Source organism: Montipora foliosa, chromosome 3, assembly GCF_036669935.1.
Source record: "Montipora foliosa isolate CH-2021 chromosome 3, ASM3666993v2, whole genome shotgun sequence".
NCBI lineage: Eukaryota > Metazoa > Cnidaria > Anthozoa > Scleractinia > Acroporidae > Montipora > Montipora foliosa.
The window spans coordinates 23638546-23666094 of NC_090871.1; the positions used below are offsets into that span (position 1 = coordinate 23638546).

The 27549-nt window shown below is 39.7% G+C and overlaps 1 protein-coding gene across 9 annotated transcripts; it reads left to right on the top strand.

Annotated features, from left to right (window-relative positions):
- Nucleotides 1-143: 143 nt before the first annotated feature.
- LOC137997100 (serine/threonine-protein kinase LATS1-like) lies at nt 144-27148 on the top strand. Of its 9 annotated transcripts, XM_068842878.1 has the most exons (7): nt 163-279; nt 4454-4514; nt 7848-7973; nt 18224-18454; nt 19696-20667; nt 22447-24768; nt 25724-27148. In XM_068842878.1, exons 5-7 carry the CDS (start codon nt 20245-20247, stop codon nt 26201-26203), a joined length of 3225 nt encoding a protein of 1074 aa, XP_068698979.1. In that variant the 5' UTR covers nt 163-279; nt 4454-4514; nt 7848-7973; nt 18224-18454; nt 19696-20244; the 3' UTR covers nt 26204-27148. The 9 variants fall into 9 exon arrangements, with proteins under 9 accessions (XP_068698982.1, XP_068698983.1, XP_068698979.1 ...); XM_068842883.1 differs by lacking the exon at nt 18224-18454; XM_068842879.1 differs by lacking the exon at nt 7848-7973.
- Nucleotides 27149-27549: the final 401 nt, after the last annotated feature.

Here is a 27549-nt window from a genome sequence, read left to right on the forward strand (position 1 = left end):
TAAATGAAAGTGAACAAAACTTGTTCAACTGTGACAATTCAAGACGTGAAAGGATTAAAAGAATTTTGTAGCCGTTTACCACAAACTGCGCACGTACAAGTAGCACAAAGCTGTTGACGGAACAGGCCATCGGATGGAATGTCAAACAAGTGAAAATCCGCTTAACTGTGATGATAAATTCTTCAAAACGACTGGGCGGCGAGTAGACGTTGTTTCTCTACTAACACCAAGCCAACATACCCAAAAGACCCAACAGAATTACTCAGGTCATCAACAAAGGTACGTCCTAGTAATTTGACCTTTAGTTCCCTACCTTTTATACCGTATTTATTATCTCTCAATCTCCTTAACAGTGAGTACAAATCTAGCTGGCAAAAAATTCAGGATTAAAAAGCTCAACTATGCAAAAATACAAAACGTGTGGGGTTGAAGGCGTAATAACGAAATGAAATCTCTTTTGACTCGGACTCTGCGAATAAAATTATTCAGTTTCAACTGAATAATTTTATAACTGAATAATTTTAACACAGCTGAGCAGCCAGTCCATAAGAGTCCCCAGTATAGGAAATCGTTGTCGGCCGGCGGATAATTTTCACAAACAAAAATTATAATGTCAACAAACGTATTCCGAACTTGAAGCTTTTCAAGGCCGCGAAATCGCCGTATATAAACATAACAGTATTTAGAAATCGAACTGTAGAGAAACAACCAGTTGGGGAATTTGCTTAAGGGGCGTGGGGCCCTTGGGTCTCAGTCTCTGTCCCTAGGATCCACACTGACAGATTTAAGAAAGTTTTTAGTAACAGAATAATTTTTAAATATGATATGTAAATAGTTTCTAGAGTTTATATTTTTCTTTCTTATTAATTGTAACTTAGGATATGTATTTTTATCTTAAGAAATAAAGATTATTATTATTATTATTATTATTATTATTATTATTATTATTATTATTATTATTATTATTATTATTATTATTATTATTATTATTATTATTATTATTATTGGATTTGGGGCCGCGTGGCTTCAAAGAAAATTCATTCGGTGATCAAGATAGGTCTTGAACCCTGAACATCCGAAGAATTTTTTGTAATAGCTAATGTGGCAGGGAATGTTGTGAAGTCCCCCGTCTCCTCCGTAAGCGACACCAAATGGAGGATATTCATTCGCCTAGAAACACTCGGCTGGTTTTTAAAACAGAAATTTATTTTATCAAACGAGTTGATAAAGGTCGAATAACCACCGTGAAAGATTTGGAAAGCTGACGTTTCGAGCGTTAGCCCTTCGTCGGAGCGAATGACATCAACCGGATTATCATTGGAATACGTTTGTTGACATTATCATCGAATGGCTGAAGCGCGGCCAGAGGAAATGATTTCTAGCCAGATAATAAAACGACGTGCGCCTGTTAGATTACCGGTTCCGACTACAAGCCATACTGATCATGCGCTGATCAAAAACTTCAGAATCATTGTGTGCAAAAAGAATTCAGGAAATGTCGTCCTGCTGATGATCAAGCCCAGAGAAATGTCGGATCTACTTTCGCCACGTTGAACATTCCTTCTCCTCCGTATTGACAAACCAAACTTCCAATGATCGCTGTGATATTTAAATTTTGCTCTTGTCACATCATTGTGATGCGTCAGCAACTAAAGCTAACTAAGGAACATGAAGTCCTATGAGGACTGTACGAGCGGACTGCCTTCGAAGAATTTTCCCAGTTTCGATTTTAGTTAGCAATCAATAAGAATCATAAACTTAAAAACTGAACATTCTCGAAAGATCCAAAATTGATATGATAAAATTCTCTTGTACTTAGGCTGTTAAAATTTACCTCTTCAGTGAATGGTAAATAAACCGGCGGTTGTTTTTTCAGAAAACCAATAAGACCAAGCAGCCGTTTAAAAGTGCTTTACATGGTACGCATGTCGTAAAGACTAACTACCTGGCGACTCATAATCAATATTGATAAACTTAAACGACACTCTTAAATACAAAAGCATCCTTTGAAGAATTCTCATGTACACTTCAAGAGGAGGAGCAGTCGTGGCTCAGTTGGCGAGTGCGCGGCTTTCGGAGCGAGAGGTCCCCGGTTCGATCCTCGGTGACTTAATTTAAAAGTCTGTTTCGACTCTCCTCTGATCCGTGTAGCTATATCTTTAAATATCCGTAAAACGGAGCACTGACAGAGAGAGGGGGGTACGGGGCGCACCGTCGGCTTCCATTGATACCAGCCTCGTAGCTGAAGGAACTACCGACGTTAAATAAAGGGACTTTACTTTACCTTTTTTTTAAGACGCTTTCCACTGGTAACGCCCTTGGGACAACACATGCGCCATAGAAACAAAACACAACTCCCATTGTTTTAGCTCAGGTTCTAGTGACTTTTTATTTCTTGGTGCGATCATAATGGCTTTTCCTGAAGAACGATACAATTCGATGACTGATACATGCAGGCATCTTTCAAGTCTAAGTGGTAATGCCACACCCCTCCGCATGGTAGATTAGCTACAAATTGGAAAGCCATGGGATTGACACCTTAAGAAGCAGTCGAATTATGCCTTTCACAATCATCACATGATCTACAGAAATATCCAACTTTATTATATACTCAACAAAATATCTTGTTTCTGATTGGCCAATGGCGAATGCATAAATACGTTATAGAGTGCAATCCAGGTTATAGAATGCAATACGGAAGTTGCTATGGAAACACCGGGGAAACGCTAAATTTGAACACCAACGTGAAAAAAAATGGCTGACAGTCGGTTTGTTTTGTCAAACCAAAACATCGTTGAGCAACTTAAAGAAAATGCGAAAAACAAAAACACGTTGAAAGCTACACAGACCTGGTTGAATGTCTGGCAAACATGGGCGACTGAAAGAAAACCAAACCCGAAACTGGGCGAATAAGAGCATGAACAAAGTAGCGCGTTTGAGTAATTTTGTTGAGAATATAATAAATAAAAAATCGTATGAACCTGCTCGTGTATTTCGTGATTTATGGTCACTCGTGATGTTTCATATGATTTCCTAAACTTATTACCGACACGTGTCCTGCAATGTTATTTTCCTCTTGATTCATTATGAAATAAAAAGCTATTTATGTTTTGCATCCAGCTATGTTCCTATTCAGGCGTCCCGCAGGATATCGAAAAAAATGTTAAAGTGTTAGGACGATGAAAAAAAACAGATACCCTACCAAAATGCCAACGCCGAGTCTGTTTCTGGCATCCCGCGCAAAGAGACCTGAATGACACAGCCTTGTCTCACTTGCTCGTAAATAATTCTGTGCGACGTTAGGTCTAAAGGATCTACACACTGTTCGAGAAGAGTAGGGGAAGTAGTCCCTGGTTTTGTGGTCTTTGAGTGTCGGTGTAAAATTACAGCAGGTCCACGTGTATATTATGTGTGGCTGCCAATTACTAATCAGCGTCAACAGATAAACAAAACAAACCGGCACTCCTCGTGGTCACGACCGCGTTTTTTGACAACCCGTACGAGATTTAGTTCGGAGAGCGACTTTTCAGTGTCACTTCGTACGATTTAAACATTGTTCTTGATGATAAGGCCTTCCCATGATACATGACTGAGCAGCCCTGCGTTGCTGACGTTCTGTTGTTACGGAACGCAAAAGATCTCGAGCGGCGAAGCCGCGAAAACACTATGGGGTTCTGAAATGAAGACGCGGGCCATGCAGACGCGAATCAATTTCGTATTCGTTGACCAATTTCAAGGGCAGTAGAAGAGGGAGGACCATGGTCTAGACTGATGAGTTTTACAAACTGATCATTTCTGACTAATTTTTTGTTCTCCTATCCCCGGCACTCAACTAACCCAACTACTTCATAAGCCATGACAAGAAGACTCAAATTTCCAGCAAAGTGGCGTGCAACTCATCTTTCAAAGTATGCAAAAACCGGAATAGAATTCACATAAATGGAAGTACCATCAAAATCAGCGATCATCATCGTCAATATCGTCATGAAAAATTTTTTGTGATGTGGCTCTGGTACTTAAGATAAGTAAGGAGTTCAGGAAAGTGAATGAAACAACAAAAACTTGAATACAAATCCAAAATAAAGGGAGAAGCACGAGCTTAATATTTGCTTTCCAGAAAAGATGAAGAATAAGAATAAGAAGAATAGGGGGAAACGAGCGAGAATCAGAGTCTGTTCATATCATCTATATTAGCATAACAGACTAATGTACCAATGAAATTGAAGCTTCAACATCCCACCCCCGGGAAACCCCCTGGGCATTTGAGTTTTTGAAAAATTTTTGTTCAAATGCCCCCCTCCCCGGGCCAAAAAGCTGCTCAAATGCCTCATCATAGGTCCATTTCAGGTGATCAAATGCCCCCACCCCCGGGAAAATTACCAGATTACTGTTTAAACTTTTCAGTAGCTTCTATTATGCTTCTGAGGCTGTGTATGTAAACATGATTTGATAGGCAACACCAATGAGAACCAGGGCCCTACATGACAGGAGTCCACAAGGAGGACAGGTAACAGGTATAAATATCCAAAGAGAACCAATAACAAAACCTACATATCAATCGTCGCAAATTTATAATATATTCATAAATAAACCGGGTCGGTCAAAGCAATTGACCTCTACAAATCGTATCCGGCGACGTCGGTTTGTATATTCAAAGATAATATAAATTGGTTCTTAATACCTTCAAATACGGAACAAAGTTTGTGTAGGCCTTTGCTTTTCAACCAATCAGCCTCGAATGCAGAATCTTTACTTTTGAATGTAAGTTTGTCTCCGCCATGATTTATCAACTCACGTGGAAACGTAACATGAAATCGAGGCTAGCGATAAAATTCCCCATCCCCCTATAAATGCTGATCAAATTCCCCACCCCCCTATAAAAATGGTGATCAAATGCCCCGCCCCTGGGAAGACTAAGATGATCAAATTCCCTCCCCCCGGGCAGGAAAAGGAGTCAAATGCCCGGGGTATGCCCAGGGGAGGGGGGAGAGAATGTTGAACCTTCAATTTGACTGGTTGGATTGTACGTTGGGCGGTGCTCCAAGGAGATCTGGTGCCAATTGACCTCTTCAGCTTGTACGTTTTGTTTTCCTATTTCAGACCACGTGATGTTCCCAAGGGAATTTTCCCTTTTAATACATCACTCAGTCTGATATGGGAAAGCAAAAAATACAAGTTAAAGAGGTCTATTAATCTGAGAAACCGATTCAGGTTGAGCTAAACATGGTAAAACTTCATGAAACAGTGGTGTGGGAATCAGAACCTCAATTACACTTATAATTAACAATTTGGCGCGTAGCGCCGAGTTGGCTATAATCATCTCATATCCAACAAGCGGGAGTGGAATAATTGTTTTATTAAAAACGCCCCCAAAATATAGAAAACTAGACTACAATAAAAATTGAAAGGCCCAAAAAATCACGCATATGCTTGCCGTGTTAGTAAATCATGGTATAATGGCTCATAACCCTTGGTGGCTTAGCCAATCAAAACTCTGATCCAGATTTTAATAATACTTATTATATTGAATTATGATACGTCTGATGATACTTATACTAAATTAGCGGTATTGCCATTACGGCCGTCAACCACGCAAAAGAATAAAAAAAAATGACGTTGTTTAATTATGTGTGAATTGCATTGGCGTTCATGTTCAAATGCTCACCGAGACAGTGGAATTTAACAATTCAATTTACAATTCAAAAGTTGGCATAAGAGGAAATTGGAGAAAACCCAAAAAGTGCTGTGCACACCATAGTGTAGCTGGTAACCCCTTACGCATATGCAAAAGCCCGCAATCTCTCGTGCAATAGCAACCACATGCAGCTGTTGGCAATGCAGTCTTGAAAAGCCTACGACCCGAAAGACAAGTCAAGGAGGTTTCAGTGAAGAGAAAACTTCTCAAAATAGAATACAGTAGAGAACCAATAGCCTCAACCATTAGCATGAACGGTGTTCATGTAGGCGTTCGTACAACTTGCTTTCGCGCTTTTCGATCTTGAACCACATGTTTGCTTTCTTCTTGCAAAGGCGGGAGGTTGTCAGGATTGCTTAGCTTTGCAAACGAAGTACCTTGTGGTACTATATCTTACGATCACCTGGTTGTGGCACGTCTGTACATGAGATCACTCCAGAATTGTCTTCGTCTGCGATATTATTATTAGGGAACTTAAGCTTAAGCACGCGCGTTTTCAGTGAGACGCGGACGGCAGCCGGAAGTGAGCTGTTTTCCCTTTTAAAACCTGTCTTCACACAACCACATTTACATTCCCAGGTATCTTTTCTCCATTAGAGATGATTGCTATAAAAATCTGGGAGACACCTCTGTCGTGGCACACGAAATGTTCTCTGCCGGTTACCGTCCGCTTTTCAAAAACGCTCCTCAATGGCTCGTGCTTGAGCTCCCTATTGTATTCATGGGAGAAACGTTTTCCGCAAGCAACCGTGGGTTATGATATAATCCTACTGCTAAATGGTTGGTCGAACTTGTGATTTGATCGGCCTCACGTAAAACAAAAAATACAAAAGCAGGAGCCTTTACAACGAAGAGTAGTTTTAAGTTGTTGTGAATTTGTGCACTTGTTACTAAATAAAGAGGCAAAGGCCAAACAAGTCGGACTATCTTCTAAAGAGTTCTATTAGCATGGACAGTTATTTTATCCTTTTGTGATCAGAGTCCATATGATTTGCATATGTGTAGCTGAACACCACTGAGTAATGGGCTCCTGGCACAGTGAAATCGCACGTTGGTCTTTTTTCCCGATAAGAATTCCAATTGCTTTCAAAATTGAGAAACAGCACGAATAACGAGGCTAGTGCTAAGGCTTGGACCTTCCACCTGACATTTTAACCTGTTTCTATATCAACTGTGCAGATGTACTTAGACAAACACGCACTTCGTTTACGAACTGTATGCGTGCGTGTGCGTGTCCTAGATTTAGAACTGTGCCTACTAATTCTATGTTTTTTTAATGTGTGTTTACGAATATGTGGGAAAGGCAGATCTTAAAAGTGTTATCGAATCCAAAGAGAACATCTTTGAAAAATGCATGGTTACCCCCAATTTTCTTTTTGGATACCAAGAGCACAGTATTGCTAGTAAGTTCTGCTTTCTCCGCAAAGTTTTAAACCGCAAAAAAAATATCACTGTATTGGTATAGTGAGCACCCCATCTCGAGATGCGCAGAACTTATGTGCAATAACAGTAAAAGGCACGACTGTGAAGATAGTATCGAATACACGTGCAACGCTGTCATGCGAGTTTGCTCGCAACTTCCACAGCTAATAAAACGTGATCAAAGAAGCTAATCGTCTTATGTTCGTTTGGCAAGGTTCTCATTGCAAAAAGGGACATTTCCAACGCTTTTATCTAAAAATCTCATTACTACGGCGTGCATTTAAGCACACAATTTGCTAGAAGACGGACTCTGATACGCAAAAAAGACAGAAACATTCCGTAGAATGACAGCGGATTGTGGTTTTTGTTATTGTCAAGTACCCCTAATAACACCTTTTGACACAAATATTTATTTTAAGGACAGGAATGTCACATATTTTAAGTGTTATGAAGAAAACAAATCTCGTCCTTCAAACTCAGTCATGTGGACCTTCGTGAGAACAACTTCGAGGATGGATTCATGACGCCTTTGCCGTTCAAAGGCATGTTTCTGTTTCTTTTCTTCCAATATTCCGTGACATCAAAGGAAAACAAGTCCTTTCTCGGTTCAAAGGGTCAAAAACAGCTTTCAAATGGTCAATCGTTTTACGTGACTAGATAAGAAAAACACAGGGATTAAATTCTTAAGATCTGTAAAATAAAACGATGCAACCTTTTTCGTTGATTTCAGTTACTTGCCGCTGAGCAATCTTCGTCCCTGTGTCTGCATGTCAAACCGTATCTAGTGCGACCAAGAGCTATCATTTTCTTAAAATTGGTGCTGACAAGTTGTCTGCATTTTTGCGATTTTGTTAAGGTATGTGTGTTGATCATTTCGTGTTTCTTTCCTCGAGGACGTAACAAATTTATTCGGCCGGCATCTCACTAACTCACCCACCATGAAAATCTGCTTTAATTAAGTATATGACACGAAATCTCCCTATTCGCTTTCATTCCTCTGCCGGCATTCCGCAACAATCCCCCAGTCACCTCACAAGACTCGAAAAAACCGTGCTGCCGTTAGTTGTAATATACAGAATGTATATAGCTTTCAGTTCAACAGCAAAAATGCACTTTTGACAGTTGTTTTAAAACACGGGCGCAAAGGTAAGGTCCAAATGGATGGGCTAGCCTCTTCAAAGGAGGTTTGACATGTTCTTTTTATCAATTCATTGAGAACCTTTTGAACCCTTTACAGTTGATGGTAAAATTATTGTAATGCATAGAAACTGGTTGTAGATGTTTTAGAGAGCATATAACCGACATTTTCAAGTTTTCTTCAGTTTTATAAACTCAGTGAAACTGAAATCGCGCGTTGTGAAATATTTGTGTTTTAACTCCGTTTGTGACTAAAACATTTTGTTTTTTTTTTGTGAATGGGTGAATGAACGATACAGTTCTAATATGAACTTAGGAATTTTCACATGCTTGACCCAAGATTGGCAGACCGTACACTGGTCCTCGAGTTTGTTTGTTCTTTTTATTTTTGAAAACAAAAAATCAGTAATTTGGGGCACTATCTTCCAGCAATGCAACATGCTCTGCTTGACAGGATATTTTTCACTTGGAGCGATTTGATGTTTTCTTGTTAAACACTTGGAAAGCTGATTACTTTCAGTGCATTAATCAAGCCTTTGGCTCGTAAAAAGAGACTTTCTGTAACCCTGGAGAACCTTAATGAACAGCGTTTATAGGGCCAGGTCCTCACTTATGAAAGCTTTGCCTCAGAGCTCTACTCAAAACTTTTGTGAGACGCATCGATCGCCACTAACTGAGGCCAGTTGATAGAGCAAAACTTTTCCCTCGCTATCAGTGGATCCGAAAAGTCAAATCATTAATACACATATGCGATGTACAAGATAAAGTTAGGTAGGAATACGATTGGCTGAGCTATGTTAAGCCCACTGAATTGAAGAAATTTGCACAAAATTTGACCGAATATAATACCAAGGAAATGGGAAATTTTACACGAAAACCATTACTCATTAAAACTCTTTAAATTAGCTCTAGTTTCAATAGAGTCTTGAAGAAAGTGGAGTCCACCTCCAACTTCTTGAAAACACGACCAAAATGTGCACTTAAAAAAAGTTACATTTTTAGCTAACCCTCAGTGGATCGAGGATTTTAATGTCTCCTCTTTTTTACAATGTCAAATATTTTCTGGATAAGTTATCTCTGGAACTCTGCGGTCCACCTGATGATTTGCACAAATTATCCACTTGGATTTTTTTTGGCCAAGGTCAAGTGGTAGCCATTAACAGATAAAACTATTGTTATAATTATTGCGGAGAATCATCTTCCGGTTTTGCTATCATTTGGAGCTTAAAATACCGTAAGTTATTCTTGAAATGCTGAGACACGGAAGAGATACTTTCATAGATATTTCGTCATAAGTAAACATTAATCAGTCCAAGTTTATAAAGACAGGTACTTTTATAGGTTAAGGTGTTGTAAACTACTGGTTTTACCAGTAATTTGTGTTTACCCAATGAAGTTGTATTATTATTATTATATTCGTATTGAACTATTGATGAATCGCTAAGTAACAGATTTAATAGCTATGATGTCTCCAAATGGATTTTCCTCACAAATATCCTTATCAATCAAGACAAGCGAATCGGCTGTGAAAAGATTCAAAGGTAACATCAGTATTAAAGTCCAAACTATTTGCCCAACACTCCGGAAAGAGATTACATTAAGTTTTATATAATAACCCAAGTTATTCTCGGATTTTCATTGGTTCTTGCCTATGATCTATTAGAGGACAGACGCACGATTGACGTCACCATCAGCTTTTATGCTAATAAAGTTTAATTCTTTATTATATAAAACAAATAGATTCCATGTTGCCGTGGGTCTGTTCAGTAATAGATCACAGAACACGTCAAAATGTGGTAAGAACATCAGTGACACACTCGGCTATCGCCTCGTGTGCCACTTTTTTGTTTTTACCACATTTTGACGTCATCTGTGATCTATTACTGAACAGACGCACGGCAACATGGAATCTATTTGTTAAATCTTTCGAATATATATGTTTTGTTTTTTTGTTTTTTTTTTTTTGGGGGGGGGGGGGGCAACTGTGCCCCTTTCCCCTCCGCTAGCTACGGCCATGAAGTACATGACAAAGGATGCTGTGAGCAGTGTGAGTAACCCTGCTGCAGCGTACGGGAAGAATCAGATACAAATACACACTGTAGCGACGACTTAGTATGATGTACTACTGTTTTGTCATAGTGTTGCACCGGTGATAACCCTTCACTAGGACGACCATTACGAATTTATTGCTTTTCTCCCTGAATGTGTCCTCGTCCTCGAGAGTACAATCAGAGCCTTCTTGACACTGGACGGTTTCAGTTTCAGTTTTCTTCAATGCTGGAAACATTTTTAATTTATCGACGTCAAATTTTTCCTACTTTCAATTAATGATTTAAGGCGAGAGACAATTGAAAACTGCTGATAAATTCCACGAGCCTTAAAAAAAAGTTCAGCGAAGGGTTTTGTGAAATCAATGTACTAAATGCTGAAATCAGTAGAGGAAAATACTGGACAGATGTTTACACTGAACTGCAAGGTCGCGCTCTTCCCTTGGTCACATGAGGTCAAGGGAACATAATAATTGGTTACTTTAGGGTCACAAAGCCAGCTGGAAATATATTTTTTCACAACGCAACGTTGGCATGCCAGTCGCCTAGCGTAACACCCTGGCGTAACACCGACTCCAACTTTTCGTAATGATTTAGGCAACAAAAAAAAGCGAGAAATATTTGACAGGCTATGCCAAAAACAAACTCCAAGCAACTCAGGTAACAATATATCTGCGAGGCAAATTACAAAGAAAGAGGATGGAACCTGTCTCACTCGGAGCAGGGAACGTTTCAAGTTGCCGATGCCTCAGCAACTCAATCAAGAAGGACAAGTTAGACAGGAATGAAGAGAGATTTAATTACAGTTTGATCTAATTTTAGCCGAATGAATTTCTTCAACAGAAAAAAAGAATCGGGAGCATCTAAAGCCACGGGATATTTAAGAAAATTTAATTATGCCAGCACTCCAATCAACCACCACTCCAAACTTCAGCGAGAAGTGATGACACCGGGTGGTCTGACTTCCATGAATATTCCGAATAATGCAAAGGTCTTATCCAAAAGAATCGTTTAGACTTATAATCGCGAATCCCTGTGATCAAATGCTCTAACATTCCTAGTTTCTATTCGATCATCTTACTATCTCCTCTGCTAGCCTCCAATTTCGCATAAACACTGTCACAACGATGATGTCAGTCTCTGATGAGGATCGTTGTCTGCCGATCTTGGTGGTATTTATGATTTTGATACTGCCAAATTTTCTGCCCCCATCGGAGAACCATTCAAATTCCTTCAAAGTGTTGCCCATCTCCACATTCCCCAGATGCACTATACTGATCTGCTTAACCCGGCAGACAAGTAAAAACTATCGTCAACGAGACAAGTAGTAACGCCGGTCTGAGTGCATTCTCCGGCAAAGCCTTTGCATGTTAAAATAATTCTTTTTGAGGGGAATATTGCTTTGAATCATTTTAAATACTGTATCAGATTTTGCATTTTTTTTTGTTTACTCTATACAATGTGGATTTGTCACCTTTTTTCACGGTAGTAAGGCTAACAAAGCTAATCATTAGTATTTAATTCAAGATAACCAGACTATTAGCAACATTGCTTGAAAACTGATATATTCATAGAATGGAAAAAATATTTCAGAAAAACCTCTTAATCGTCATCTTATATATGATATTCAAGTAGTACTTTTCGCATAACTGAAAAGCTATTTAGAGCCACGCATAGATGGTGTCTTTTAGTAGAGTGAACGTAATCGAAAAGCATCCCCGTCATGTTTATGCGAGCGATTCCCCTTGCCTTTCGTATTGGAAACAAATTTATCGATTTTTTAGTTTGGATACATGCAAGTTGTCCTCTCCCCCTGTTTAAGATACGATGCATAATCTGCCTCCAGACGATTAGATCTTCAAAGTTTTATTTCGGTTAATCCGAACAATCGCACATGTGCTCGACATGGGTTTTTGACATACATGTCAAAAATCAAATGCCGAGTCAACAGCGTTTTTGTCTGTACCGTGCTTTAAAAATCCCAGGAATGATAATTTGGGGATTAATTTTCGTCTGGCTTGAGATGATGTTTACCGCTACAAATGTACAAGCGTGAGTGAGTTACCCCGTCAAAGGACCCCACAGATGCTGATGAATTTGCAAAGAGTACTTGGAAAAAGCAAACAATATTAAGACAAATCTCGGCCAGGAATTTACATGATAAATTTGGTTTTGAGCTCAAAGTTTTCCAAGTGCCGCACGAATTTACACCAATACCTCTTGAAACAAAGTTGTTTTCGTCCATTACTATAGAATAGTAGTTGCGAAGTTCCCTCTGAAGAGTTATACAAGGTCGCAAATTGCGAACTTTTAGTACCTTTTCCTCACAAAGAAAATGTACTTTTAGATATGTAACCCTGTACGGAAATTAGAAAAGCCATAAAAAGTCGCTGACTAGCGCGACCTGTTTCGAAAGAGTTAAAGTTGCGTAGCTTTTTGTTCGTTCACCGAACGCTTGGAACACGGGCCGAGTGAGTAGAAACCGCCAAGAGCGGCTGACAACCAAATAATTTTATCGTTTTTTCTCACAAATTAGAAAAAACGTGTCGGATGTTTGTGGCTTACATCTTGGTAAATCGTCTGCCGGATGAAGAGCTATGAAAACAAATATATAAACGAACGAGTTCTTGTTCTAAGTTGTTGCAAAATGCGGCGGGCAAACGCACATGATGTAGTTTTATTCGAATCGAAGACGTTTCTAAAGTACAGTCTCCGTCCCTAAAAGTGTTTTGTGAAAGTCAGAAAAAGACTAACAGTATGTATCTCCCTTAATTAACGGAGCTCCATTGTTGGACGACGACAACCTGTGGAGGACTGAATCCATCTAGACCGCTTTTTTGTTGTTTCTCGTTCAGCGAAGGAAACGTGTTCAGTGTTGGAGCAAGGCATGACCAGCGCTCGAAACTTAATTCAAATCAGTTTTCTTACAATGACCTGAATATTTAGCCGTCTTGCACTAAATTGATATTTAGAATTCCCAGAGCTGAAATCTTGGACAGAAATGATAATAAGAAACAAGGCTCCCATCCCCCGAAATGAACATCCAGCACTAAACACAGTCTTCCATTACAATGTTGGACATACTTTTTTAATAAAAATGGTGCCGGTGCGAGCAAAGGCCTGCACTGCCTGGCAGGTGATCTCATATGATTTACTTGCACGATCCTTTCATGATGCTTCAGCACAGCACAAAAACAAAGTCCTCAGTGTTTCGCAAATCATAGACGTGTTCAGGTGCTCGGCTATATACAGTGAAGTAAACAATCATCCGAAATCTCATTTCAGTCAGTGTTGTCACTCAACCGAAAAAGTCACCTACTCACACAGCGAAACAGGAAAAAAAGGTACTTTTCAAAGATGTTTAAAAGGAAATCCAGCTGGTTTTTCTTGAATAAGCTATATAAGTATGTGCTTTGATAATAATTACCCATGTCAAAGTACCGCCAGCAAAGTGTTGGCTATTAGCTTTCGAGCAAGTAGGAGAGGAACTGTATATTACTTGCATCATTGCATTGATTGGAAGCGTGCAGCAAGCAACCGCTCGAAATATTGAACAAGATTAACTCAAGTTGGAAAAAGTGGTCAGCGAGAAATCCTTAAAGAACGGCTCAACTTAGAAGCATCTCCGTTGGCCCTCGCTGTTAAAGGCGATTAACACTTATCTCAGATTAAAGTTGGCTTTAAATTCTCATATGTCAATGAAGCTATTTTTACTGTTAATTCAAACGTTTTTCAAGCCAAAGTTGAAATCAAATGCCAACAAGTATGATCATACTTCGCAGCATCGTTAAGTGCATATACAAGCTGACCACTTTTTGTGTCCCGATCCACTTTGATTTGGCAATTGGTGTTCACGTTTCTTAGCGAAGAGCAACAGACACTTGGACTTTGACTCGCTTAACAGTTGTGCTTATCAATCTTGAAACTCGAGCGGCTGTCATAAAACCAAGTACTAAAATGTATACTTCAAGTTGTTTCATTCTCACTAGAATTGTCTCAATAAATGACCAAAGGTCTCGGTTTCCTTAGCGTTGGAAGACCAGTTACATAAAATTCATTAGAATTCCTGAGAAGTTGTCGGGAACGAGGAGGGACGAGTTAGGGGGCTGTTTTTCCCTCTCCCTTCTTTGCTACGCAGGCAAGTTTGACCATATAACGTCGGCTTCCATTGATACCAGCCTCGTAGATGAAAGAACTACCGACGTTAAATAAAGTGACTTGACTTGTTTTTACCATAGCCGTCAAACCCACCACTGAACAGCTTGGACAAATTCCTCGTTCTTTGTTGGGGCGAAGGTGAAAGAAGGAGGCTAGTTGTGAAGCCGCTGTTTCTGCTGGTAACAACATTCCTCTTTCTCGCCATCCTTTCACATGACGCCCTGGAAGTGTTAAGAGGGTCTCTGAGATAGATCATAGTCAAGGCTTGAAAAAGAGAATGAAGCAACTATTTCGAAAAGCTCATTATTCGAGTTCTACAAAGATCCTACAAATGCTCCGTACAAAAGGGAAAATTAATTAAATTACGAATGATTTTAATCGCGACAAAACTGTAGACTCGTTAAGCAGCCTGGGCCCATGATTCAGCACATCGACCAGGGAACTCGAACATGTGACAGTTTGTTCCTCGTGGAGAACCGACTATTTTTAGCAAAATCGCAGCTTCCAGAAATAGTGGTGGGTTTCGGTAGAAAGAGCACGCCCTTATTGATCCCCGCCCTAACAGACGATAAGCTGAAAGCTTGTGCAATATTTCGCATGACAGAAATACTTGAAGATCATTAGTGTCACAAGAACCGGTTGTTAAAGCAATCAGTGGTGTCATCTGCTTGTCACACTTTGCTCAGTGGACCTTTAGCTACTGGTGCACTTGGCCGATGTATTAAGCTATTTCAAAGTTTTCTTTCGAAAGGACACAGTAACGTGCACGAACTACAATTTGCGATAAGGCTACAGCGCTGAGGTAGGCATTCGCTTTGAAAACCCATTCTTTTTGGAAGAAGACATGAACTTTCTCACATACTTAACACCACTGGTCAAGCGCAAGTATGAAAAACTGCTCCTTCAAATATTAATTGTTAGTGTGTGCACGCAAGGCACGAGTTCAGTTGCGGTCACCTTGGACCGAATTGAATCATTCATCCGATCTAACTCTGATAACTCCTTGATAGCCGGAAAAGTTTTTCTTTTTTCCTAGATCGGCTGTCATTCTTTATAACATTCCTTTCTTACATTAAAATCCAAAACGAATATATAAGACAAGTGAATTCAAACTTTGTTACACTATAGAATTACTGCAAGACGACTGCAGTGTTAAGAGTTAATCCTTGGTTGACAGGGTTTTCTGTCCTTCATATACTCAAGAAGAGAGAGTGATGCTTTCAGGAGCGAGATGTTTTGATTACATTTCGCCCTTATCGATGCCTTGGTAGTCGAACATTTTTGATAAGTAATCACAATTACTTACTGTAAAAAAAATCATAATTGACAACAGACGAAAACAATTTTACAAAATCATCAAATTACGCTATCTGTTTGATTGTAAAGTCATTAGTGGATTCAGCTATCCAATAGAGAAATACAAGTGAGGTCAAAAGTCATTGCTTGACGTCATTGTGCGAGTACATTTTCTTTCTCGTGATTACCGTGTTGATTTTACCAGTCTACACACCTGAGTGTTTTTCCTGTCCATGAGATAATTGGGTTATTGCACGGAGGCAACGATATTGAATGATTATGTATTGAGCACTTGGGAGCAGGGAAGTCCGCCAATCTCATATTAACTCTCTTCCTTTTTTTAAGCAAATTAATTGAATGTTAAGGAATCCGGTAGAAGAAGAAAATGCGGTAGGAAAGCCTCAAACTGAAATCACTTTCCTTTTGAAATAAAAAATTCTGCAACAAAGCTGCAATATTAAAGCGCGTCTTGTTTCTATCCACGGTTGAATTTTGTTGAATATTCTTACATAAGCACTCAGTGGGGGGTTTCGGCCGGAATCATGCACTGAAGCCCATTCTCATCGGTGCTTAGTTAAGGGAAATACATAACGGTTGTTTAATATCGTAGCCCAAAGCGAGTAACAACAAATGAACGCATTAAATCAGTCACCTTGTGCTTTGTGAAGCGGAAAATAACTGCCCTTTATGCGGACTTTGCCTATGTACATTTGGTGAACAAAAGCCTCTACTATCTTTTTTGCTTCGAGTGGTTCTTGTTTCTATTATTTTCGACAGCATGACGCTGCTGGCAAATTTAGCTCATCAATGACACGCCTGGCTAGGAGCTAAGAATTCAGTGCTTTCCCTCCCACAAGAACGCCTACGTTTTGATCTAAACATAACAGATCGTAAATCTCGTTTGACACGGATCGAAAAACAAACAAGCAAGCATGACTACAAGAAAGCACTTTTCTGTTGCTCCTTTTCGATCCTTTATGGATGCTCACAGTTAAGGTCTTGTTCAAACTCTAGACTTGTAAACAGTCGGTAAAGCTTTCCGGTAGGAAGTAGGAGAGGAAGACGGACCTGTAAAAAGCGCCAATTTTCCTTGCACCGATTTCTCGCGATTTGCTTTCAACATTTCTGACAAAGTATTTAACACTCGTTTATCATTGGTCTTTAATTTAAAGCTTGATGCAGAAACGGAAAGGAGATCATGAAGATTTTTCATTACCAAAGGCCTTCAGCTTCAATATTATTTTCTCTGTCGAAGTAACGCTCGATGGAAACATCAGCCATTTCATCTTTCCACAGTGGTAATCCGCTGTTTATCAGCAAAATTTCCGCGTTTTCCACAGTTTTGGGGAACAGCGCCACAAGTACAAAAGCTGAGAACAAGTGCGGAGTAATTTCGGGAAGAAGGGAACATAGCAAATTTTTCAAGGGAACAATTCAAGGTTTAAGCCAGCAATAAAAAGATTTCTCGGAATTTAACAACAGGTGACATAAGTGGACTGACGAAAGTAGTTCGCAAGAAGCAATATCAAAACCTTGTGTTCAAAGTCATTGACCGCTATTCGTCAGCACATGAGATTTTCTTACAATTAGTAATATTAATTATTCTTTGGTAATATTTTTTTCCAAAAAATACGTTTGGAAAGCGGGAACAAGTAGTTGATTTTGATCAACAAAAGACAATAAAACAGAAAAAGTATTGGTAACGAAACAAGACAAATATTTTAGACTTTGTTCCACGCCTTCAAAGCATTTAGGATCTTATTGGGTCCTCATTCTACATTTTTGCTGGGTATGTTCTTTTGTGACATATTGGACCATCATGTTGGGCTTCTCTAAAGTTAACATTCTCAAGCAGCTGAATAGTTTGCTAAAGTTCTTCTCTAAATGCCATAGTAAGAGCCACATAACATTAAAAGACTGAAAACACGCTAATGACATAAATTCGTGTCTTCATTTGTAATGGTGAGCGAATCAATCTTTGGCTACGGTTCAATGACCTCCTTTCACGCTGTGATAATTGTTACGAAAATTACTAGACTAAACAGACAAGATCTGGTGGTATCTACTATGTAAATATTTACTAAACACGGTGTTTTATTCAAACTTGACACAAAACGGGTAAATTCTTCAAGTGTGCGTTGGGTCAACTCCTTGCGCTGTTAAAAGAAACAGAACAAACGGCAAGGCAACCCAAGAGCCAGAACTCTCGAAAGGGCACTGTTGGTTCTCCTTCGCGCCCAATGACGTCAGTGATTAAAACGTAACGCCCCGAGAACACCTCACTTTCTTGGTTACCTCGTAAAGCAACGCTTAGCGCGAGGGGTATTGTTTAACTAGTAAGAGATCTTCTGTTATAACCTTTGGCGTCAATTAGGCTTGTTTCAAAGCAATTGTATGCAGTAGTGTTGGTGTTTTGACAACATAAAAACAAGTGCACTGAACCATTTCCCGTTTTCTAATCTGATAGTCGATCGCCAACGCTTATCATGTGACGAAGTTAACATTTGCTCCCAAAGCATCGCGATGACAGGAACAAGAACTTCCTGACAAATCAGACTTTGATGGGCCTTTGATTGATAAGCACAGCCAGCCACTGGTTGTTGTTTCTTCGAGTGAAATAGCGGCGCCATAAAGGTTAAGGCAGCTTTCAGGGATCAAATGCTCGGAGTCTAAAGAAAATCTTGTCATCTAGTCAAAGGTAAAAAAAAGAATTAATCTTTACTCAGCATGCAACGTCTCACCGTTTCCCAAGTCAACGAAAACACATATTTGCGCTCAGTCATTCTAACACAATCCTCACAATCGCGTAGGCCAATATGAATGGCAACAGAGTGCGGTACTACATGTCAGGACCGCTTAAGCGCAAGCGTGAAATTCTCGATCTCTTTAATCACAGCCTTTTTAATACAACATACTGAGAATTTCATAAGACGTCCTCCCTGCAAACTGTAATGACTGGTAGTATAAGCATGCTAACACGTGGTTCGGAATGGTGTTCTGCTCGCGTGACTTCAGATCTTGTATATTTTTCGCGTTTTACTCAACGTGTGGTAAACATAGGATATTTAAGTTGCATTTTCCGGCTTTAGAGTTAACGTTAAAATCAAAATAAGCCACTAATTTCCAACTCGAAATACGGCTACTGAATTCGAAACCAATCATGTTTTCCAAGGGACAGATTATGTGCTCGTTATTCGGGTTTTGTGGCGCTAAACCGGAAGTTGTCACCCAAAAACCTCTTCCATTTCCGGAATTCGTCGATTGCTCTCGAGAAATGCGGAAAGACGACTTGAAGGAAGACGTCTATGTGAGCTCCAACTCGCCAGCTATTGTTCGCGGAAATTTCACTCTAAAGGCGAGCAGAAAATTCTCTTTCGAAAATTGTAAATAAAGGCATATTCCATACCTCGACAGGGAAAATACTCCAAGAATAACCCACGAAATATCTTGAATTTTAAAACTTCGTATGCTGATTGTAATATTGGAATGTCGAGGGACCCTCCATTAAAATGAACGCTTTTTTGACCACGGCATTTTTCGCGGTTTTATTTGGTATTTTTCTCGAGAGTCAAAACATTTTTAGCGAAAACCGATGGCGTGAAATGTGGAACAAGGAGACAAGAATGAAGGGTTTAAAATACATTTCCTTGATCATTACTTGAACAGTATTTCAAATTTAATAAAAAAGCATGTGGGTGAGGAGACACTGATATTTATTGACCTTCCAAAAGACCTCATAAGTTACCGTGGCAACCGAGAACCAATCATAAAGCGCATAAGCGAGGAACGATTGCAATGTGCCAATTAACTTAATTTTCTTGTCTAATGGGGTGGACTGTGTGAAATTCTAATTTCTTTCGCATAGCAATCAATAAATGTTGTCAAGCTTATCTCTCCGTCTGCATTACAGCCATTTCAAGTACTTTTCTGTCTTCGCAGGTTTTTAAAAATCCTACAAGACTAGCTCTGTCTTTGAAGGGAAAATTTGGCAGGATTTTTTGCGTTGTACAAGCCAAGGATCGGAAGTATATTTTGGGTTGTGATAAGTTTAGAGTGAGGTGATACTTGGACTTTGTGTGGAATGCAAAATATCCAATTGCGTGAGAAAGAGCGCTCAGCTAAAGCAGACTACTTTCTACGGGCCTGGAAGCTTCTTCGATCGATATTTTCCACCGTTGGATCTCTTCGTAGACAGGAGAGTGTCTGAGACTCCGAATCAACGATACTCGTGAAGCTAAACTAGAAAACGTGTAACTGCATTCTCACTTATTCCAGCTATGGAATTTGAGAATCTCTGAACTGGCGAGTTATCGGAGCAAGTAATTTCATCGCCGAAGGGCTAGAGTTCTTGAGGCTTATTTTGGGATCTGTCGCGATAAGGCCATTTGAGGAGGGCTTCTTTGTCAGGAAATTTAATCTAAACGCTTTTCGCGGATCTCAGATCACAAAGACAACATCGAAACATACACTAACTTCGAAACTACCGAAATGGCGGAAGGAGAAAGAGAACAGCATCGCGTACCAGAGCAATTGAAGCCGAAGCTTTTCGTCGGTAATCACCAACAAATGCTTCGTGATATCGAGCAAAGTTTGAAGCATTTGAAGAAGAAGCCCGAGAAAAAAAGGACGCAACAGCCGACAGCTTCAAACACGGCCACGAAGGCAACCACGGCTGTCTTCGAACCAACAAGTCAAGCGAGAGGACTTTCGAACAAGCCTGTGGTTCACAACCCGAGTCGCCGGTTTAGCGGGCATGAAAAAGCTCTAGCTGAGATCAAAAGCAGTCTGAAGCCATTTGAGACCCCGGAGTCAGGCTATTCGTCTTGCAACGAGAGTTCGATTTCCACTCAACCGGAATCCATCAACAAACGGGTCTTAGATCAGCTGAGGGCTATTGGAATTACGGACGAGGTATGTAACAATTTCCACATGTTGAATGTTTCTATTCGTGCATAAGCAGGGCGTTTATTGCGGTAAGGCTTATGTACAAACGTAATTGATGGTGGACCAGTTCATGTAGCTCAGCGTTACAGCAAGTTTTACCGATCGATGTAGCGACTTTGCTTGTGTGAAAATTTTCCTCGCTCTGTATACATGAGGGTCTGCAATTTATATCGCAGGATTATTGTTCCGACATCGCAAAATACGCAACAGATGTAAACGAGATTTCAAGAAGCTCTGATATATTACATTTTTAGAGTGGTAAATAAAATTCTGAGTCACACTTCGGTCATACCAAAGGAGATGATTTTACGCACGATTTTTCTTTTGCCTTAAGGTTTTTTCTGCCGGTTTATCGGTGCATTTTTGCCCTTTGTTTTTCATTACTTAAGTCGAAAAGGCGCCGAAACTTTTACACTCAAATAGCCTTGTTAATGGATGTATTGAGCACGAAGGATTGCTTCCGCTGTAGGTAACCTTACAACAATCTGTACGATTTCAGCGTGTGACTTAAACAATTCTTTTAATACCTGTGAACACAAGACGTGTGTTTTTGTCATTTTTCGTTTTCACGTGCCAAAGAAAGGCGACAACAACATGCACTTTATGCGTTGAAAATGAAATGTTTGATTCTATTTAATTTCGACTTCAGCAGCTTCGAAGCAGTAAAGCTTGAGAACTACTTGACATCGAACATCCTTGCTTTCAGTTGTCATAACCCGTGACTGATAACTGTTTCGAAGTCAAACAGTTGCTTGAAAATCTCAGAGTAAATATCTTGTTACAGGATTTACATTCTTTGAATCTCAAGCAATCGTCATTACTCCTTGTGAATGTTGGCCTGTTGATTGACACGCTCCCTGTGTCTTGAAACATTTGCTTCAAGCAGTGTGGTGGTTATTTGACTTATAAAGCATTTTGAGAAATGCTACATGAAAGATATTATGCATCAAATGGAAACTTGGAAAAATCCGAGCCCCAGATGAGATTTGAACCCACGACTCTCTGTGATCTAGTCGGATGCTCTGGCCACTGTGCTACTTGAGACTGGTGAGCAAGGGTGAAATGTGGATTATTGACTAGAACTGCATCACACAGTCATATAGTCAAATTTCAGATAACCACATGACTCATGACTGCATTGCACAGTCACATAAGGTGCATTTCATTGACCATATTCCAGAATAGGAATATATGGAATTCACTACTTGCACAATCCCATAATACACCTCTATTACCCCCCCCCCCCCCCACCCCACAAGACTTTAGCATAACCATTGTTTTCAATTTCTCCTGGGACATGAAAATGTCCCAAGAGAAGTCGAAAACAATGCCTGTGCAGATTTTTGGGGAGTAAAAGAGGTATATTATCGGATTTGTGCAAGTAGTGAATAGAAGTTAAAAAACCTTTGTTTTTACGGACATTCACATTAAAATTGTCAAACACCTGCTAAATACTATGTTAAACATATCTTTACTATCCTTGTTGGTTGAAATCGCCAAACATAGCGTTTTCAATTATGACTTCACATATTCTTATTCTGGAATAGGGTCAATTCAACGCACCCTAAGGCATATCAAAGATGCAACTAGCCAACCAAACACCTAAGCGAGTAATGTGAGATATACTACCTGAAAGATATTATGCATCAAATGGATTTGATACATAATATCTTTCATGTAGTAAAAACATTTTTCGCTTGAAGTTATAAACGAAAATACCACAACTAGACTTTGTTTAATTCCCAGGAGACAGCATCAGAAGCATGGCGTCTTACTCCTGGCAGGACTGTGGAGGAAAAAATTGATGCAATTCAAATGATGGCTGCCAGCAATGGCTATAGCAGGGTAAATTTTGGTTCCAATGCGTCAAGTGGGAGCCGTACTCAGCTGCCTCCCCCATACAATGCTGCAGTCTACCGCATGCCTTGGAAAGGCTCTCAGGAATCACTCAACAGTGGCAAGAGAGCAGAGTCTCCAATGATGGGGCTTGATACCTCAGTACAACTTGGACCTCCTCCTGTCACGAGAATAGTTTCTCCAGCAGCTAAACAGGCTACATCCATCGCAGCCTCATCTGAGTCTATGAAGGCTGAGTGGCGTGTCCACAATGTTGCAGCAATTACCCCACAACCATGGCAAGGAATGCCCCGCATGCCAACACCTAGCCAACAGCGATTCGGAGAACGAAATGGACCAAAAATGCAGTCTGGATGGCATCCTACAGTTTCCTCTGTAACTAACACAGGGATCAATCAACAGCCACCACAGTTTCATGTGACAGCACAGCTTAATTTGTCTGGAAACAACTCAGCTGTTAATGATTGTCAAGGAGGGAGTCGAACTGTTGGAGCAGGAAATGGCACAAATCCTATGTCCTTTAATATACTTGTTCAAACAAACTTTCCATCAAGTTCTTCTGGAAATGTCCAATCATCTTCTCAAGGACAGTACTATCAAGCTGCCCCTCAGCGTGTAATCCCTTCAGTTGTTCAAGGGGCACATTCTGACATTGCAGGACACTCCAACTCTCCTTTGCCAACTGCATCACACACTCCTGTGCCGCATTTTGTTCAATCATTTGATCGAACTCCGCCACCAGCTTATGCCCCTGTGGCAAAAAGACCTTTACAGTGCTCAGATTCAAACATGTCAGAGAACAACTGGCAGAATTATGTGCCACATTCTTCTTCAAGATCCCCGGTCCCTCCTCCAGAACAATGGAGGAATTCTTGGAATACGGAAACATCTTCTAACTCAGGATCTATTAGTGATGAAATGCCTTGGTCCAGTTCATATAATGACAGTGGTCCACCTTCACCTTTGTCAGATTCTTCATTTAGTATTGAAGGGCCAACAAAAATCACAAACTTAACGGGAACAGTAGTTTACCGACTTGACTCTCCAAATATGCACAAAAGGCCCCCTATTCCATACACAGAGACTCAGGACAGTGCAGTTCCCTCCACAGAGGATGACGAACAAATGTCAGAATCAGACATGGAAACTCTTCCTTCAGGTCTTCGCTTCCCGCAGAAACCTTCCAAACTAAAAAACTTAACACCTGCTGCTACAAAATTCTATTTTGAGCAACATTTTGAGAATGTTATGAAGATGACTGAGGAACGCCAGAAAAGGCGTGTACAGTTAGAAGAGGAGATGCAGATGGTGGGACTATCTCAGGATGCACGACACCAAATGCGACAGACATTGTGGCAAAAAGAAACCAACTATAATCGTTTGAAGAGAACAAAGATGGACATAACAATGTTTGAAAAAATAAGTAAGATTGGAACAGGAGCATTTGGCGAGGTGTGGCTTGTGCGAAAAATAGACTCAAATATGCTGTATGCCATGAAAATCCTTCGCAAATCAGAAGTTCTGAAGCGCAACCAAGTTGCCCATGTAAAAGCAGAGCGAGATATTCTTGCTGAAGCAGACAATGAGTGGGTTGTGAAACTGTACTACTCATTCCAGGATGAAAAATCTCTGTACTTTGTAATGGATTACATCCCTGGAGGAGACTTAATGAGTCTTTTGATTAAATATGGCATATTTCCAGAGCCCTTAGCAAGATTTTACATTGCTGAACTTGTTCTTGCTATCGAGTCTGTGCACAGAATGGGATTTGTGCATCGAGATATCAAACCTGACAATGTTTTGATTGATAAGGATGGACACATCAAACTGACAGACTTTGGCCTTTGCACTGGCTTTCGGTGGACTCATGACACCAAGTATTATCAGAAGGGTGATCACGAAAGACAGCCAAGCATGGAGTATGGTATGCTTCCATGGGATGTCATGGACTACCCTCCTGATTACAATGAACATCTTATACGGAAGTCACTTCATGAAATGAAGCCGCTTGAAAGGAAGCATTTCCGCAAGCACATGAGAAGTCTTGCACATTCATTAGTAGGCACTCCAAACTACATTGCTCCGGAAGTTCTACAAAGGAGTGGTTACACACAGCTTTGTGACTGGTGGTCAGTGGGTGTGATAATGTATGAGATGCTTGTGGGGCAACCTCCATTTATGGCCAACACCCCTGCTGATACACAATTAAAGGTGGGAGCAATCTTTTTCTGCAGCAATCGCTTTTGCTATAAACTAAGCTAAGTGCTCAACCCATTGACTCCTGGGAGCGAGACTCAACAGATTTTACTCTGTCTGATGCCAGACAATTTTACGCGTCAACAGGTGGCATCCTGGGGCTCCTGAGGAGTGAATGGGTTAACCATTCAAATGCTTGTAATCTCGCAATCTGGTTGGCAGAGTTGACAATGTTGATAAGAGTGTAGTTAGCCATGCTCATGTCATTTTGGGAAATAAACCAATCAGATTGCAAGAAAGTTATAGACAATGCTTGCTCTTTCTTTGTGTCAGATCTTGGTCACACTCTAAAATAAACATTTTGAATAATGTGGTAAAAAACAAGGTGAACGTGGTTCAGCGTTCCCTGTACTCTTTTCATCAACGATATTCTTCGTCACAGTGGTCAAAATTTGTTGTGGACTCACTCTGCTTCCACAACATGTTAACCACTGTGATGACAAATGTCACTGTCGATAAGAGTACAGACAACGCTGAACCACTTTCGATATTGACTCCTGGGAGTGAGACTTACTCTTACTCTGTCTAACGCCAGACAATTTTACTTGTCAACTGGGGGTAGAGTTGAGGTAGTGTGTGTTCTTGTTCCTGCCTTTTTGGCATGCACCAGAAAATGTAATTTTATTTTATTTTTTAATTTTGAATTACTATTGTCATATTCTTAATTATTGTCATTATTGTTATTCTAATTTCTCTAGTATTTATATTTAACTGTAATTTATTGTTCATTTCACGCTGAAGATGGCAGAGGCGACTGCCGAAACATGTCTGTTGTAAAACTCAGGAGTGTCGTGTTTTTCTTTAAGAAAAATAAATAAAAATAAGAACTGATAAGTTATGGAGATGTCATCAAATTGTCCCAATATTTTGATTCAAACTAATACTTGCAAAAAAAACTTTTGGCACACAGGTGATCAACTGGGAAAGAACACTACGCATCCCACAGCAGGCTGAACTAAGCTATGAAGCGAGAGATTTGATCTTGCGACTGTGTACGAGTCAAGACAGAAGGCTTGGGGTAAATGGAGTTGAAGAAATCAAGAACCACCCTTTCTTTCGATTAGTTGACTGGAATTATGGTGTTCGCCGAATGGAAGCACCATATCGTCCACAAATTTCTTCTCCTACAGACACTTCAAATTTTGATGCCATGGATGAACCAGAGAGAATTAGTAGTGATGAAGAAGCTGCCCCTGCAGATAATTTTGATGAGGAGGCTTCAACAGAGCCATTATCACACAGACATGGCTATCACCCAGAGCATGCATTTTACGAGTTCACATTCCGAAGGTTTTTTAATGATGGTGGAATTAACTATTCCTCGTCACGGCGATACTCTTCTGATGATAGTGGTAGTGACACTACAACAAAAGAGCCTGTCTATGTTTAAGTTCTGGGCCCCACATTAGGGAATTGAGCAACAACAACTTCAACCAAAACCAAAACCCTTTAAAATATAACTTTGTGTCATGATAACTCTGTGCCATTTCATCTTTCTTGTTTATGTTAGACAATGTAAGCACAGTTTCCCATGATTGCATTCCTACAAATAGTCTTAAAGGGCTACTATGTTAACAAAAATCACTTTCTTCTGATTTTGAAAGTGTGTTTGCTTAAACCTTGACCGGCAAAATTTTGAGCTTTGATTTTTATCCAAGGGCTGTTTACTTTAAGTGTAAGTTTTGGATTTCATGGTCTGCCATTACTCACCCTCAAAACTGACCAACTTGACCTCTGTGGGATGGATCTAGGGAAAAGGGATGTCATTTACTCACTAGCTTAAAATTTCAGCATGTAAATGCAGCTTATTATATATATAAAACACAAGATCAAGAGTCTGAAACTCCCATGGGGCATACCCAAGCACTGCATTCTTAGTGAGTCTTGACATCATTTTGAGATGGCAGAGCATTAAATAGGAAAATTCCAGTTAAAAGAAACCTGTAGGTGGCCTTTTTTAAATCTAGGCTTAAACCTGGGTCACATAGTGTTTGGTTAACACAGTTTTGAAATTCAAAGAAAAAGAAGAATTGATTTTTGGTCGTAGTAGCACTTTAAAGTAAAAATGAGTACATGTATTGATCAGTTACTGTGGTATGCTGATGTTGTCATCAACATTGTCTTTTGCATATTATGGCAAAGATGCATTTTAACAAGCATGCCTTATCTGCAATTTGATTAATTGTCCTCATTCATCCAATAAGAATATTGTGTTGTTGCATTTCCATTACTGTTACTCAAACTCTGGTATAATGTGATTGTTAGGTAAAGTAACATAAATCGTTGGCATCTACACCAAGTCTTGTATCTTGTGAATGAAAGCTATTTCTCTTTATGTCTTCGGGAGTAATTTGCGAGGCTGTTGTACAAATAAGACCTTGTGTCAAATCTTAGTGTCAATGCACTCTAAAAATGACTTGTTTAAAACTTCAAGTAGAATTTACTTTTTCCTTCCCTCAGATTATTTGCTGGTAGAACTTCAAAAAGTGAAACATTTCTTAGCCACTTTACAATGTCTCAGTTGGTCGTCATAATTTTTAGACAACTAGTTTTTCCACCCCTAAGAAAGGAAATATAGTTGAGGTTCCATAAACTAAACTGATATAGAATTTTCAGGTAAGTATTTGGCTTTTGTTTCTGATAGGGTCAAATAATTTGATGTGCTCTTAATCTTAGTTATATAATGTCTTGCATAAAGTTGACATTCACTGTAAATCGATATTAATACACAACATG

Coding starts and splice junctions, on each gene's coding strand:
- LOC137997100 (XM_068842881.1), top strand. CDS start 20,245: ATGGCGGAAGGAGAAAGAGAACAGCATCGCGTACCAGAGCAATTGAAG. Junction 20,668..22,446: donor CTATTGGAATTACGGACGAG/GTATGTAACAAT, acceptor TTTAATTCCCAG/GAGACAGCATCAGAAGCATG. Junction 24,769..25,723: donor CTGCTGATACACAATTAAAG/GTGGGAGCAATC, acceptor TTTGGCACACAG/GTGATCAACTGGGAAAGAAC.